The sequence below is a fragment of the Nuphar pumila genome, chromosome 4 (genome assembly GCF_984573655.1).
Source record: "Nuphar pumila chromosome 4, dmNupPumi1.hap1.1, whole genome shotgun sequence".
Taxonomy (NCBI): Eukaryota; Viridiplantae; Streptophyta; class Magnoliopsida; order Nymphaeales; family Nymphaeaceae; genus Nuphar; species Nuphar pumila.
The window spans coordinates 24,377,412-24,390,041 of record NC_143252.1 but is presented as its reverse complement, the minus strand read 5'-3'; the positions used below and the strand labels follow the sequence as shown (position 1 = coordinate 24,390,041).

Here is a 12,630-nt window from a genome sequence, read left to right as displayed (position 1 = left end):
ATAAAGGGGTCGGGGGCGGGTTTTTTCAAATTTCATTTTATATACAGCTACACGATAGCACAATCAAGGCTACCACCATCATTGAAAAGTCAGGAGCTGACAACAGCTGTCAACTGCTGTCAGCAGATTTTTTTTTATATACAGCTGCACGATAGCACAAGCAAGGCTACCACCATCATTGAAAAGTCAGGAGCTGACAGCAGATTTTTTTTATATACAGCTGCACGATAGCACAAGCAAGGCTACCACCATCATTGAAAAGTCAAGAGCTGACAGCTGCTGTCAGCAGATTTTTTTTTATATACAGCTGCACGATAGCACAAGCAAGGCTACCACCATCATTGAAAAGTCAGGAGCTGACAACTGCTGTCAGCAGATTTTTTTTTAAAAAAAAATTCGCAGCCCATTTCATAGGGCAATTTTAAAAAAAAAAAAATCCAAAAAAAGGACATAAATGATTCTGGGTGCGGTCAACACACCCAGGATCGGGTTGACCGCACCCGGTGCCGCACCCGCACCCGCGTCGAGTCGCGTCGACGCGGGTGCGGCACCCTGCTAGCCGAATCCCTGTGACATAGCTATTATGTCATATTTGTGGATGATTTTACTAGATTGTGGAGAAATCCAATACTGCACAGGAACCGAGAGAGAGAGAGAGCAGTTGAGAGGGAAAAATCGTGAACCTTTAGGGCTAAACACCTCTTGTTTAAATAGAGGTTAGCCTAAAAGACAAATTACAAGTAGATCCCTCTGAAAAGAAGTGTGTATTCACGACTGGATTTGGATCTTATCCAAACCCAATTTGAGTTCATCCAACTAGCACTCTAATTAGCACATGTTCATTAAAGGCACTAATGGCATATTGTAATTTACATTTGTTGTATGATGGGTATTTTCGTACCCTAGTAATTGTAACAACATGTATTTAACGTGAAGCCCAATACCACAGTCGGGTGATTCATTTTGGGGAAAATCCTGCAGCTTTCTCTTCTCTCCCCCATTCGGTGGTGTCTGCGCTTGTGTATGAAACAGGGAACCACGACTTCTATCATGGTATCAGAGCTACAGATCCAAGCTTAAGGATCTTATTCCTTCATCCGGTAAAGTCTCTTCCCACTCACTTGCCTTCGAATCATCTCTCTTGCTCTGTCCTGCCTTCAAACGAATCAATCAAATCCTTCAAATAATGTATTCTTCCTTCTCTAGTTTGCCTACCTGTTTCTCTGCATATTTCTGTTTCACTGTTTGCTGAACAACCTTCTTTCATTAGTCTACCTGTTTCTTTCTCTACATATTTCTGTTTCACTGTTTCCTCTCTATTTTCTTCACGTTATCATATTTTTGTTTCCCTTTTGACTTGTCACTGCATGTGATCTTATATGTTAACAACACAAATACTCATGCAAGATCAGATTCACATCATTTGATCTTTGCGTGATTCCAAGGCTTGAATAGGGTCACGTTAAATATTTTTTTTTTCTTTTACAAGTTGACTGCATATCAGATTCAGATCTTGCTGTCCTGATTAACTAATATTACATTAGTTGATCTTTCTCTATCTTCTTCTCTGTTTTACACTGTCTGTTTCTATCCCTGAGTTATAAATCCATATTCCCTCATATTCTGAAATTGCACACGTTAATTTTAAAGTAACGTGTCTCTTTGATCAAACTCTAATTCAGAACAAGTTCTTGGTAAATAGTTTTGGTTTTCTACCTCAGTTTTATAATTCAAAAAGGCTTGCAGCAGAATTTCTGATATTAAGTTTCTGTTATGATTTTCATTAGATCTCAACTGCAATTGGGTCCTTGTCGTAAAGTCATTTTCTTAATTCTTATCTCTTCTTATATTTTTGGTTTCGATAGAATATGGACTCATTTCCTCACTCTCAGTCTGGTCTTTCCTTAAACTTTCTTAGTCAACTCGTGTCTGAGAAACTCAACAATTCCAATTTTCTAACTTGGAAGCGACAAATCATTCCATTCATAAGAAGTCAGGACCTTTCTGGACATCTGGATGGCTCTGTTCCTGTTCCTTCAGAGTTCGTATCACAAGAAGCAAAGAATGATGAGGGAGATCCTTCTATTACCTATGTCAGAAATCCAGAATATGTATCCTGGATGAAGCGAGATCAGGCGCTGGTTGCCTACATCACTTCTACGTTATCACAGGGAGTGCTTGTGGCAATTCCAGATGACTGCTCTGCAATGCAATTATGACATCGATTGGTTCAAACATATTCTCAAGTTTCTCATGCCAGAATATTATTTTTGAAGAAAGAGTTTCAAATGTTAAGAAAGAACTCCATGACCATCATGGAGTACTTGAACAAAATGAAGACCATTACAGATCAGCTGGCCATCGTGGGATGTGCAGTTAGTGACAAAGATATGGTGCAACAAACTTTTAGTGGGCTGGGATCGGATTATCATATGATGGTTACTTCCTTATTGTGTTTGTCAGAGTTACCTGCTTTTGAAGATCTTCGTGCCAAACTTTTGCAGTATGAGATGACCCTAAAGGGATTTTCTGAAGATACTCATTCTCAAGGTGGAGCACACACTGTTCTTGCCACAAGAGTTGCATATGGGCGAGGACGTGGTACATATGATTTTCGAGATAGAGGGAGTCAAGAAAGAAATGGACAAGGGAGCCGTGGAATATTACCTACACCTAATATTCCTCCCAGTGGGCAAAGGCAAAGACCAATACCGACCTGTTTTCTATGCAATAAAAGGGGGCATATCAAAGCAACTTGTTGGTTCAATCCTTAAAATAAAGGTAAACGGCCAGAGACAAGCAAGGGGTCAGATAAATTGAAGAACAATGATGAAGTGAAGGAGTTCTTACTCTCTACTTTAGCTGAATTGAACTTAAAGCAAAATGATCAGGGCACTTGGTATGTTGATTCTGGTGCAGCCACTCATGTCACTGGTGATGTTGGTAAGCTCCTAACTTGTGTTCCCTATGCTGGTAAAAATAGTATAGTCACTGGAGATGGGTCTCACCATTGTATTTCCTACATTGGAAACTCTGTCATACCTATGTCTACTTCTTCCCTTGCTCTTTCAAATGTCATTTATGCTCCGAATATCAAGAAAAATATTGTTTCTGTCCTAAGCTTGTTGATGACATTAATGCCTTAGTTGAGTTTACTCCTTTTTCTGTTCGTGTCAAGGATCTCCACACGAGGGAAACATTCGCTGAAGGAAAGCGACAAGGGAATATGTACGTGTTTCAAGAGAATCCTTCCACTTCGAAGCTCGCATCATCATCTTCTTCTAAAAATGTTTTTAGCCTTTCTGAGTGTAATAAGCCAAATCTTTGGCATGGTCGTTTGGGTCATTGTAGTAGTCGTTTTATTGAAAAGCTTGTTTCTAGCAGTCTTATTCCCATGTCAAGTCTAAATTTAAATGTTGATGATAAGAAATGTTCTAGTTGTGTTAAATGTAAGAGTCATGTCCTTCCATTTCATTCTATTAATAAAAGAGCTTCAAAGGTTCGAGACCAGAACATAATCTTAGATCATTTGGATACATTTGGATCTCAGTTCTAGCACCAAAAGCTTCTAGACCAGATTGTAAAACTTGGATCATTTGGATACTTTTGGATCTCGGTTTTAGTGCCGAACAGTCCTAGACTGGATCGGGACCATTTAAGTCTTTTTTGGGATTGATCATAGTGTTGAAAAGCCTTTGATCAAATCCACCTATTTTGGTTGTGTTGGATCCATTATGGTTCACCTTTTATTGGATCTGGATCATCTAGACTATTTGGATATTGGGATCCAGTTTGGATCTTGGACCATTTGGACAGTTTGGATATATACTGTTCAACCATACCTGGGTTATTTACTGTACTATCTCGGAAGTGAGTTCATATTGTTTTTGTCATGATCCTGGTAAAGGTTCCATCTTTTTTCTATTCATTGCTTGACATAGGGTGCCACTATATCTCTAATTACTTATTATCATTGGTGGAGATTCATAGGTTGATAATTGAAATTTTCAATTAAGGTTTAAAGAGCACAATGCAAGTGGAAATGAAATTATGTGTTATTAAGCACAAAAAGCATGCAATCGCACATCCAAATCTGATAAACGTTCAACAAAGATTAACCCTTGTGCATGTATTATATTTATATAAATATATAAAAATGTAAATTTATATATTTATTTGTGGTTGTACTCAACTGTATGGTGCAAAATCACTAGGTTTTAGTCATTGTCATAGGAATATATCATGCCAACAGGAAAAATTTAGTAAAAAGAAAAACTATTTTTACAAAAAGACTATCTAGTATCTACCAATGACTAAAGTTCACCCGGTTCAAGATCATGCTTGATAATTGATGCTCTTATCCAATAGAAGTTTGAAACTGAAAATGCTAGTGGACTGAGGGAATGTGGGGACTGTTCAACAAAGCCAGTCTTTTTCATGGTCATTTTCCTTTTGATTGTATGCTCTTGTCCTGTTTTGTGGTTTAGTCTTGCATCTTTTGCCATAATTTACATTTTTGTTCAATGCAGGTATAATTTATAGAGATCTAAAACCTGAAAATATCTTACTTCAAAGTGATGGCCACATATCTCTGACTGATTTTGATCTGTCATGTTTGACAACTTGCAAACCTCAGGTATTATTGCTGTTTCACAATCATTTTTCTCAGATTAGGCCATTATCAAGTTCACTATGGGTTTGTTGTTTCTGCACGTGTGTGTGTGTGTGTGTGTGTGTGTGATTAGAGAGAGCATGATTAAAGTAACTTATTCAGATAAAAGTTTTGTGTCCATAGTTGATCTTACTAGATTGTGCACATATTCCTTCACATTTTCTGCCTCAAACATTAAACAACATTCCTTCCCCTTGAATAAGGGACTTTTCTTTTACTTCTGAAAATGTTTCTTTGTCCACAATATGAATTGTCACCTACATATTCTGAACCAAGCAATCAGAAAAGGAAACTAGTTCTCTATAGCATGATTAGTTAGAATAATTAACGTATCTAGCAGATGAACAGAGAATGCTGGATCACTTGTTGAGATTTGAGAGTTTTCTGAGTGAATGAAACTAAGCAACTATAATTAATAAAACATTTAGACGGTCTTCCCAAGTGACAGATCAAATGTGCTCAAACTTATATGCATACTTTTCCTTTAAAAAATCTTCTAGAAGTGGGTGTTGCAAAGCTTTGAATTTTGGAATCACTCCCCACAGACCAAGTGTCTGCTGCAGATTCACTGAACCTTCAGTTGCTGGTTTGAAAGCACATAGTGATTCCAACACAATCCATTAATATAAGTCTGAGTAGGATTTTTGTTCTGGTGAATTAACAAATGTCAATACGCTCAGTTGCAAGGTACATTGAACCCTGATCATGAAAACATCATGTTTTGTTCATTAGGGTCTTTACTGAAAGCCATATTGTGAAACAGAGCAATGTATTAAAATTCTGAAAAAAAAACTCATGAAGCAACGACTTTGCAAATTCTGAAAAGTAGAAAACAACCATTTAATTAAAAAACAAAGCCCGTTTATCCTAAAAAAAAATCAAGCTAGAAAAGGAAAACACAGTAAAACAAATCATAAACAAGAGCATACCACTCAAGGAGGAAATCTCGAAAACCATTTTATTGGAAAAAGAGAAAGAAAACCACTCATCAAAAGAGAGAGAGAGAGAGAGAGAGAGAGAGAGAGAGAGAGAGAGAGAGAGAGAGAGAGAGAGAGAGAGGAAAAACAAGGGCCATGAGAGCTCCAGATAAAGACAAAAATCTTGAATTCAGCATTAACAAATCCCTCTTTGCCAAATCAAATCATCCTTGCCAAGAAATACTAAAAGAAAATGCCAAAATCTCCCAGCTAATCCCATCCATCTTTCCATCTCTTCCTCCCATACCCGAAATAGCTTCTGTTGAGCAAGAACTGTGAAGGATAGGAGCTTCATGCACACTAACAGCGGTGTCTTCTGCGGGCAGTACTCTTCATAAGCCAAGGAAAAAAGTGCTACCAGTGATCTGATGATACGAGGTGACAAGGAGTGCTGTCGAGCACGAATCGATGGGTTGCGTGTGGGTGAAAAGGAGCTGTTCAACACATGGGATCGGGGATGTTTGTGCGCACAAGAGCAAACTGCCGTGAGGGGAGGGCGTGCGTGGTGATGGTGAACACGATAGAACTATGAGAGCTGTAGGTTGGATACGCGGGAAGGGAGGCGGCGGAGGCCTCAACCAAGCATGGGGACACAAGTAGGGTGAATGGCGATGTAGGTGAATTCAAGAGGAGAGAGAGAATACTCTTTCGAGGCATATCTACCTTCAAGGCCTAAGCCAAAATACTTCATTCCTGCTTTGCCAATGTACATGGGGCTTATTTATAGCCTCATAGTTTGGGCATCACCTAATTGGATCCATAAACGGATCCATCCTATTCTATTTTCTCTAGTGCCCCATGTTCCCATTACACATTCTTTATTCAACCTACCTTCCGGGTCCCAAACCCATATATACATAATCCAAATACATGAATACTCAGCCCCCAAACCTGCCAATGCATGTGTGTACGGTGCCTTTGCTCGCTTCGGCCCATGCCAGTGTGAAAATATCTTCAAGAAAATCAAGTTCAAAGATGACTTGATTAACCCACTATATTCACAACGGAAAATATGTGCACAAAGGCACAAAATAACACTCACAAAAGAGCACAAATGCACAAAGACAAAAAAAAATCTATTATTGAGAGAGAGAGCTTTACAAAAGCTTAAAGGTTACATGGGGCAATGCCCCTCATTTATAGACAAAAAGGGACCTAAGGAGGGGCTCCCATAGGGACGTTGGAGCCCCTCCAACGGTCATATTTATGACCATTGGAGGGGTCCAAGCGTGTCTATGGTGGACCCCTCTAATAACATAATAAAAAAAAGAGAAGAAAAAAATAAAAAAGTAAAAGAAGAAAAGAGGAAAAGCAGCATGTTACATGTGAAAAGACTATTTTACCCCTAGTGGGTATTACAAAATATAAATCTCTCTCTCTCTCTCTCTCTCTCTATATATATATATATATATATATATATATATATATGAATTACAATTTAACAGCCAGACTCCACTCCTTTGAATCCACCTTGTGCCTACGGTGCTCATGCGCTTCAGGCCGTAACATTCCCCACTCCTTCAAATCCACCTTGTCCTCAAGGTGGCCATGCATTTGAGGCCACTCACTTACATTCATGGGAGAAAGGAATGTGACTTGCGGTCTGAGATAAAAATGCATGAGGTGTGCGGGTGGTTCAGTTGTGTCACCTGAAACTTGCTGCTGCATGGTTATCGTGCCATGCAGATTGGTGGTCAATGAATATGGGTGGTGGCTGACAAAACATCTTGCAGACACGTGCTACATGCATTGACAATCAAAGGTGCAGTGGCAAGTTTGGTCATGACTCATATATCGTATGCACGGGGAAGGGCGTTGCAACTTGGTAGGTTCTAGTTGCCGCTGGGGAAGTGCTAACAGTAAGACTGCATGCACACACAGATTGGTTGAGTGATCTGCTGCAACAGGGTGCGATGAGTGTTGAGTGTTTGAGGAGCATGGTGAAGGTGTGCTGCCAACTTGCACTTGGTTGGCACATGAGGTTTGTCAGCTATTGTCCTTCTGAACTGCTTGGGGATGACTGAGATTGCTCATCGGGGGCTGTCTATGCCTGCAGCATTGCCATTCGCGTGATGTGCCACATCCACAAATGGGTCGAAGACCCCTCATAAGAAGTGGCTCAAGTGAACCTGTATATGTGCAGCACCTCCCTTGATAGGCTGTTTGTATGATAGGTCAAGCATTTGTGGAGCATGGTTTGACGTGATCTGTTTTCGCCTTATGGCACCCTGTTTCTCATTCATTTGCTGCACCATGCTTAGTTCTCATGTGTACAGGAACACCCTAGTGGCACCCTCCATTCTATTCACGCAGAGATTACATTGATGGAGGTGACTAGTTTGGAATTGCACATCAGGGGTGGTACTCATGACTGTTGCAATCAATATGCTTGGGTGCTTGCTATGTTCAAGTGACTCACAAGGGTGAGTCAGTTGGGGCAAAATTGTGTAGGCAAGAGGGTGCTGCACAATGGTGCAAACTGGCAGGGGGTGCACAAACTTGGCACAAATTGCCAACACATTCACTCTGGCATCTTCAAGATCACAATCAGGATGGAATTGCACACCTCAGCAAGAGCAAGCGCATGGTGTCACGTTGGGGTATAAATGCAGTTCTGTGTGCAACTGTCGACAACCCATGGCCACAACAATAATCTGCTTACATTGCCCATTCCATATGCTGAAATGTTCCCGCTAGAGGCCTCTCTTGTGTTGATCCCTACCCCTTCAATTTTGGTATCTGTGCAGTATTATCAATGCTGGGCACTTCAGAGAGTTGTTGCATGGAGGACTCCCGCTGAGCCTTGGGCTCATTATTTCTATTGGCTTCACCCCTTTGTTAAATGAATCATTGTCGATTCTGTGCTGCCCTTCTTTAATGCAGTCACTGTCTTGATTCTGTTGTGTGTGACAATAGAGTTGCCTAAAGTGTCAGGATCTGCATGGTCTTCTGAAGCACCTCCTTTGCCTTGCCTGAGCACTCCACTGAACAGTTGGTGGGCACCTTTGGTTGCGGGTTTACCAGCTGATGGAAGCTTGCTACTGGTGATAGCCTCCGTTATGTCTGCATCCTGCAGACCTTGCCACCCCATGTATCTGAGGAGGGAGGCAATCTCATCTGTGTCCCACTCATAATTAATGGGTGCTACTGCTTGGCATTGTGCATTAGGAGTGCATGCATAACACATCATCCACACATAGCAGTTGGATTAGCGCAGGTTTGCTGCACTAATCTGCACAATTGAGTGTGTTGCACCCTATCTCCACCTGGGTCAAACACGCAGTTACCTACATCTGTCCCCACAGACCTTGAGCACTTAATGGCTCGCAACATTAGCTGCACACTACCTCCTTCAGAAAGTGGTACCCTGTCTTGCTGGGGTATCATTTTCACTGCTCCCAGCTACCTTGCTGAGATTGGTTGTACCTTTCTAGAGGAGACTCGGGACCGAGCTCGCACCATGGTTGCATTCGGCACTCACCCAAATGCATTTTCTACAGTGTGCATGCAATAGGTACTATGGTCACATAGCATCAAGGTCGGGTATGCCACACAGAAGGCTAGAAGATCCGAGGGCAGCTGATCTATTTTACCTTGCCATCTGGGACTCTTCCTCAAACACTTGGCATACAACTACATATGGTCCCTTACTCCCTATGTCTTCGTCCAATTTGGTTTGAGTGGAATATTAAACAGCTCTGCTGTTTATGGTAGGAGTCAAGGTGCTTTCGGTGCACCCTGTTTTGACTGGCTCACACATTTCCACGAGCATGTCAGGGGCGGTCAAGCTCTGCTTCTCCAACGTGAGATTGGCACTTGGTTGAGGCGTCTAATTGTGTCCAGTTTTATTGCTACAGAGGCCCGAACTTAGGTGGCCCTTCAGGGCATCCTTCCTTCCCTGTTCACACATTCTAACAGTTTGAGAGCGTTCATCTTTTGCTCAGTTCTGCCTGTTTCTTGCTGTGCACATTTTTACCGAGCAGTTGATGGGCACCCATCTGTCTGCTGTATTCTTCAACTCCAGCATCAAATTGAGCTAAAATTTGGGAGAGCCCAGTTATTGCAACATCCATCTCTAGTGCTCTCAATCTCACCAACGTCCATTCGCTCTTTTCCAAATCAGAGTTTACAACATCTAGAGGCTTCAACACATGAGGGCAACAACAGTCATTCTTGCAACTCTTGACGCCCCTATAGAGTGCACTAACCCAGTCGAGTGCATCCTCTACCATTATATCACTCAGACCAGATTGGGTTCTCATCTCTTCGATCATGGCATGCATTTGTGCACTGTAACTCTCAAAGTCGATCAATCAACATCAAATGGCCAGCGATCTGCATGTTGATCAAAGCTTCCTCCTCACGTTTCAACACTCCAATGCAGGTAGAACCAGAGCAGCGCAATCCTGGCTCTGGTACCAGATGATACGAGCCTACAAGGAGTGCTGTCGAGCGTGAAATTGATGGGTTGCGTGTGGGAGTGAAGCAGCTGCTCAACACACGGGATCAATGTATGCATAGGGGCTGTTTGCATGCACAAGAGAGAACTGCCGTGCAAGGCGTGCATGGTGATGGTGCGCAAGATGAAACTATGAGAGCGGTAGGTTGGATACATGGCAAGGGAGGCAACAAAGACCTCAACCAAGCATGGGGCACACACGTAGGGTGAAAGGCGATGGAGGTGAGTGCGAGAGGTGAGAGAGAATACTTTTTCGAAACAGAGCTACCTCCAAGGCCTAAGCCAAAATACTTCATTTTTGCTTTGCCAATGTACATGAGGCTTATTTATAGCCTCATAGCCCTTCTTTGGGCCTCTCCTAATTGGACCCATAAACGGATCCATCATATTCTATTTTCTCTAGTGCCCCATGTTCCCATTACACTGTCTTTATTCAACCTACCTCCCGGGTCCCAAACCCATACATACATAATCCAAATACATGGGTACTCAGCCCCAAACCTGCCAATGCATGTGTGTATGGTGCCTTTGCTCGCTTCGGCCATTGCCGGACCCCACTCCTTTGAATCCTTCTTGTGCCTACGGTACTCTTGTGCTTCAGGCTGTAACATCTGAACATGGAAAGAAATATCTGGGCTTTGATTTGTCCCCTTCTTGGTGGTAGGTGCCTCACATTCACACCCTTTTCCATTTCCTTTTCTCACCATGACAACCACCAAGGCAAGAAGTAAGTTAGAGAGAGAAATGAAGATGAAGAGTGGAGGCAAGGAGAAAGATGAAAATCCAAAGACAAGGAAACTTTCTGCAGCACAAATTTTGAACTTTTGGCATTTGACGTTTGTCTATTTAAGCACCTGAACGCCAATCACAATCCCATCTTTTATATAATTTTCCATAATATCCTTGCAAAGTAAGGAGATAATGACAAAGGTTTTTAATTAAAATTCATTTTAATTAGTCACTCAGTGACCATGCATGATTACATCATAAATATTTGTTTATGAAGTGTACCTTATTGGTTCATTTGATGAGCATTTATGGATATGATCCAACCACCGTAGCCGGATTGCTTGGGTCTTGTGTGATTCCCGCAATTTTTTTCAAAACCTTTCATACTCACGATGAAGGGCTTCTAAAGCATGATGAATGGATAGAGAGTGGATCAGGTGCAATCATATTTCACACTAAATGTATGCTGTTGCACATGAGCGCCCTCCATCTCTATTTGAGCCCTAACAGAGATGGAGGGCGCTCAGGTGAAGCAGCACACATTTAGTTTGCAATGTGATTACACCTGATCTTCCCTCAATGGATGGGTGAGAACAAAAACAAAAAAGTATAGTGGTTGGATGCTGTTCATCACGTGGATGAAGGCAATCCCCAGACCAGTCAGGGATGCCCCCTAACCTGATCGGCTGTAAATAAGAAAGGATCAGGTCAATGGTACCCCTGGGTCTCTCCAATGCATTCATCCATCATCCAGTCACTATGGCTGAATTGCTTGTATCCAATATCAGCAAAATTTTGTGGAGCCTTTCATACTCATGATGAATGACATTTAGATCACAATGAATGGATGGCAGAGAACAAAAAGCAAAAACCATGGTGGTCAGATGTCATTGAATGGATGAATGGCATCCAAGAGACCAGTTAGGGTATCCCTGCCTTAATCCATTGATATTTAGTTCCTCCAACCACATGTTATAATTTTATTTTTCTTCTATTCCAAATAAGCAGTTCCTTTGTATTCCGGAGTGGTGGAACTCATAAATATCGTCCATTTTTATTTTCACTGCCATGTGAAAGCTAACAGTTGCTTAAATATTTAAACATTGTAAAATCTGAACAGATTAATCAGTTCAGGAACTCAGGAAGCCTATACACTTCCCAAATAGTGAATACATTTATTTTTGCATATTTTGTTTTCTTGCACAGGGTAACTTGTTATTCAGTATCATGGTCATCACATTTTTTTTTCAATTACTCTTTATTAGTTATCTCTATCCAATGCTTCCTTATTTGCTTATCACTCTTTCAAGTCACCACGCCTTTCATTATCTTCCACATTTTGGCAGTGGGAATTTCAGTTTCATTGTAGCTCAGGGTTGTACTTTCTCTGTAGGATCCTGTACTTGATTTTATACATATGAATGAGATTTATTTGATCTCAATATGCAATCAACTTGTAGTATGTTTTTCTTTTGTAGCTTTTGATTCCTTCTCTTCCTCAAAAGAAGAAACGACATAAAGTCCCTATGCATCCAGTTTTCATGGCTGAACCAATGAGATCATCAAATTCTTTTGTTGGAACTGAAGAGTACATAGCACCGGTATTCCTAACATTCTTCATCCCTATGCTTTGCATAATAATGTGCTAAATAAACAGCTTGATTATTTCAATGATGTATTTTTTTTCATTGTTATTCACATTAATTGTTCTTCTTTTGCTACATTGCTTGTATGCAAAAAAGAAATTTGTCTTGGGATATATTTAAATAGATTTTGAATGCCATGTCCTCTAT

The 12,630-nt window shown here is 41.0% G+C and overlaps 1 protein-coding gene across 3 annotated transcripts in view; it reads left to right on the top strand.

Moving 5' to 3' along the window:
• Positions 1–12,630, top strand: part of LOC149839670 (phototropin-1-like) — a 117,914-nt gene that overhangs the window by 70,383 nt on the left and 34,901 nt on the right. For 2 of the 3 annotated variants that reach the window (XR_016431340.1, XM_090002734.1), the window contains exons 17-18: positions 4,530–4,636; positions 12,316–12,438. Coding sequence is in view for 2 of the 3 variants with exons in the window: in XM_090002734.1 (XP_089858860.1) it covers positions 4,530–4,636; positions 12,316–12,438 (230 nt within the window). In the remaining variant the exon portion in view is untranslated. The remainder of the gene's footprint in view (positions 1–4,529; positions 4,637–12,315; positions 12,439–12,630) is intronic. The other variant, XM_090002735.1, reaches the window with a different exon arrangement.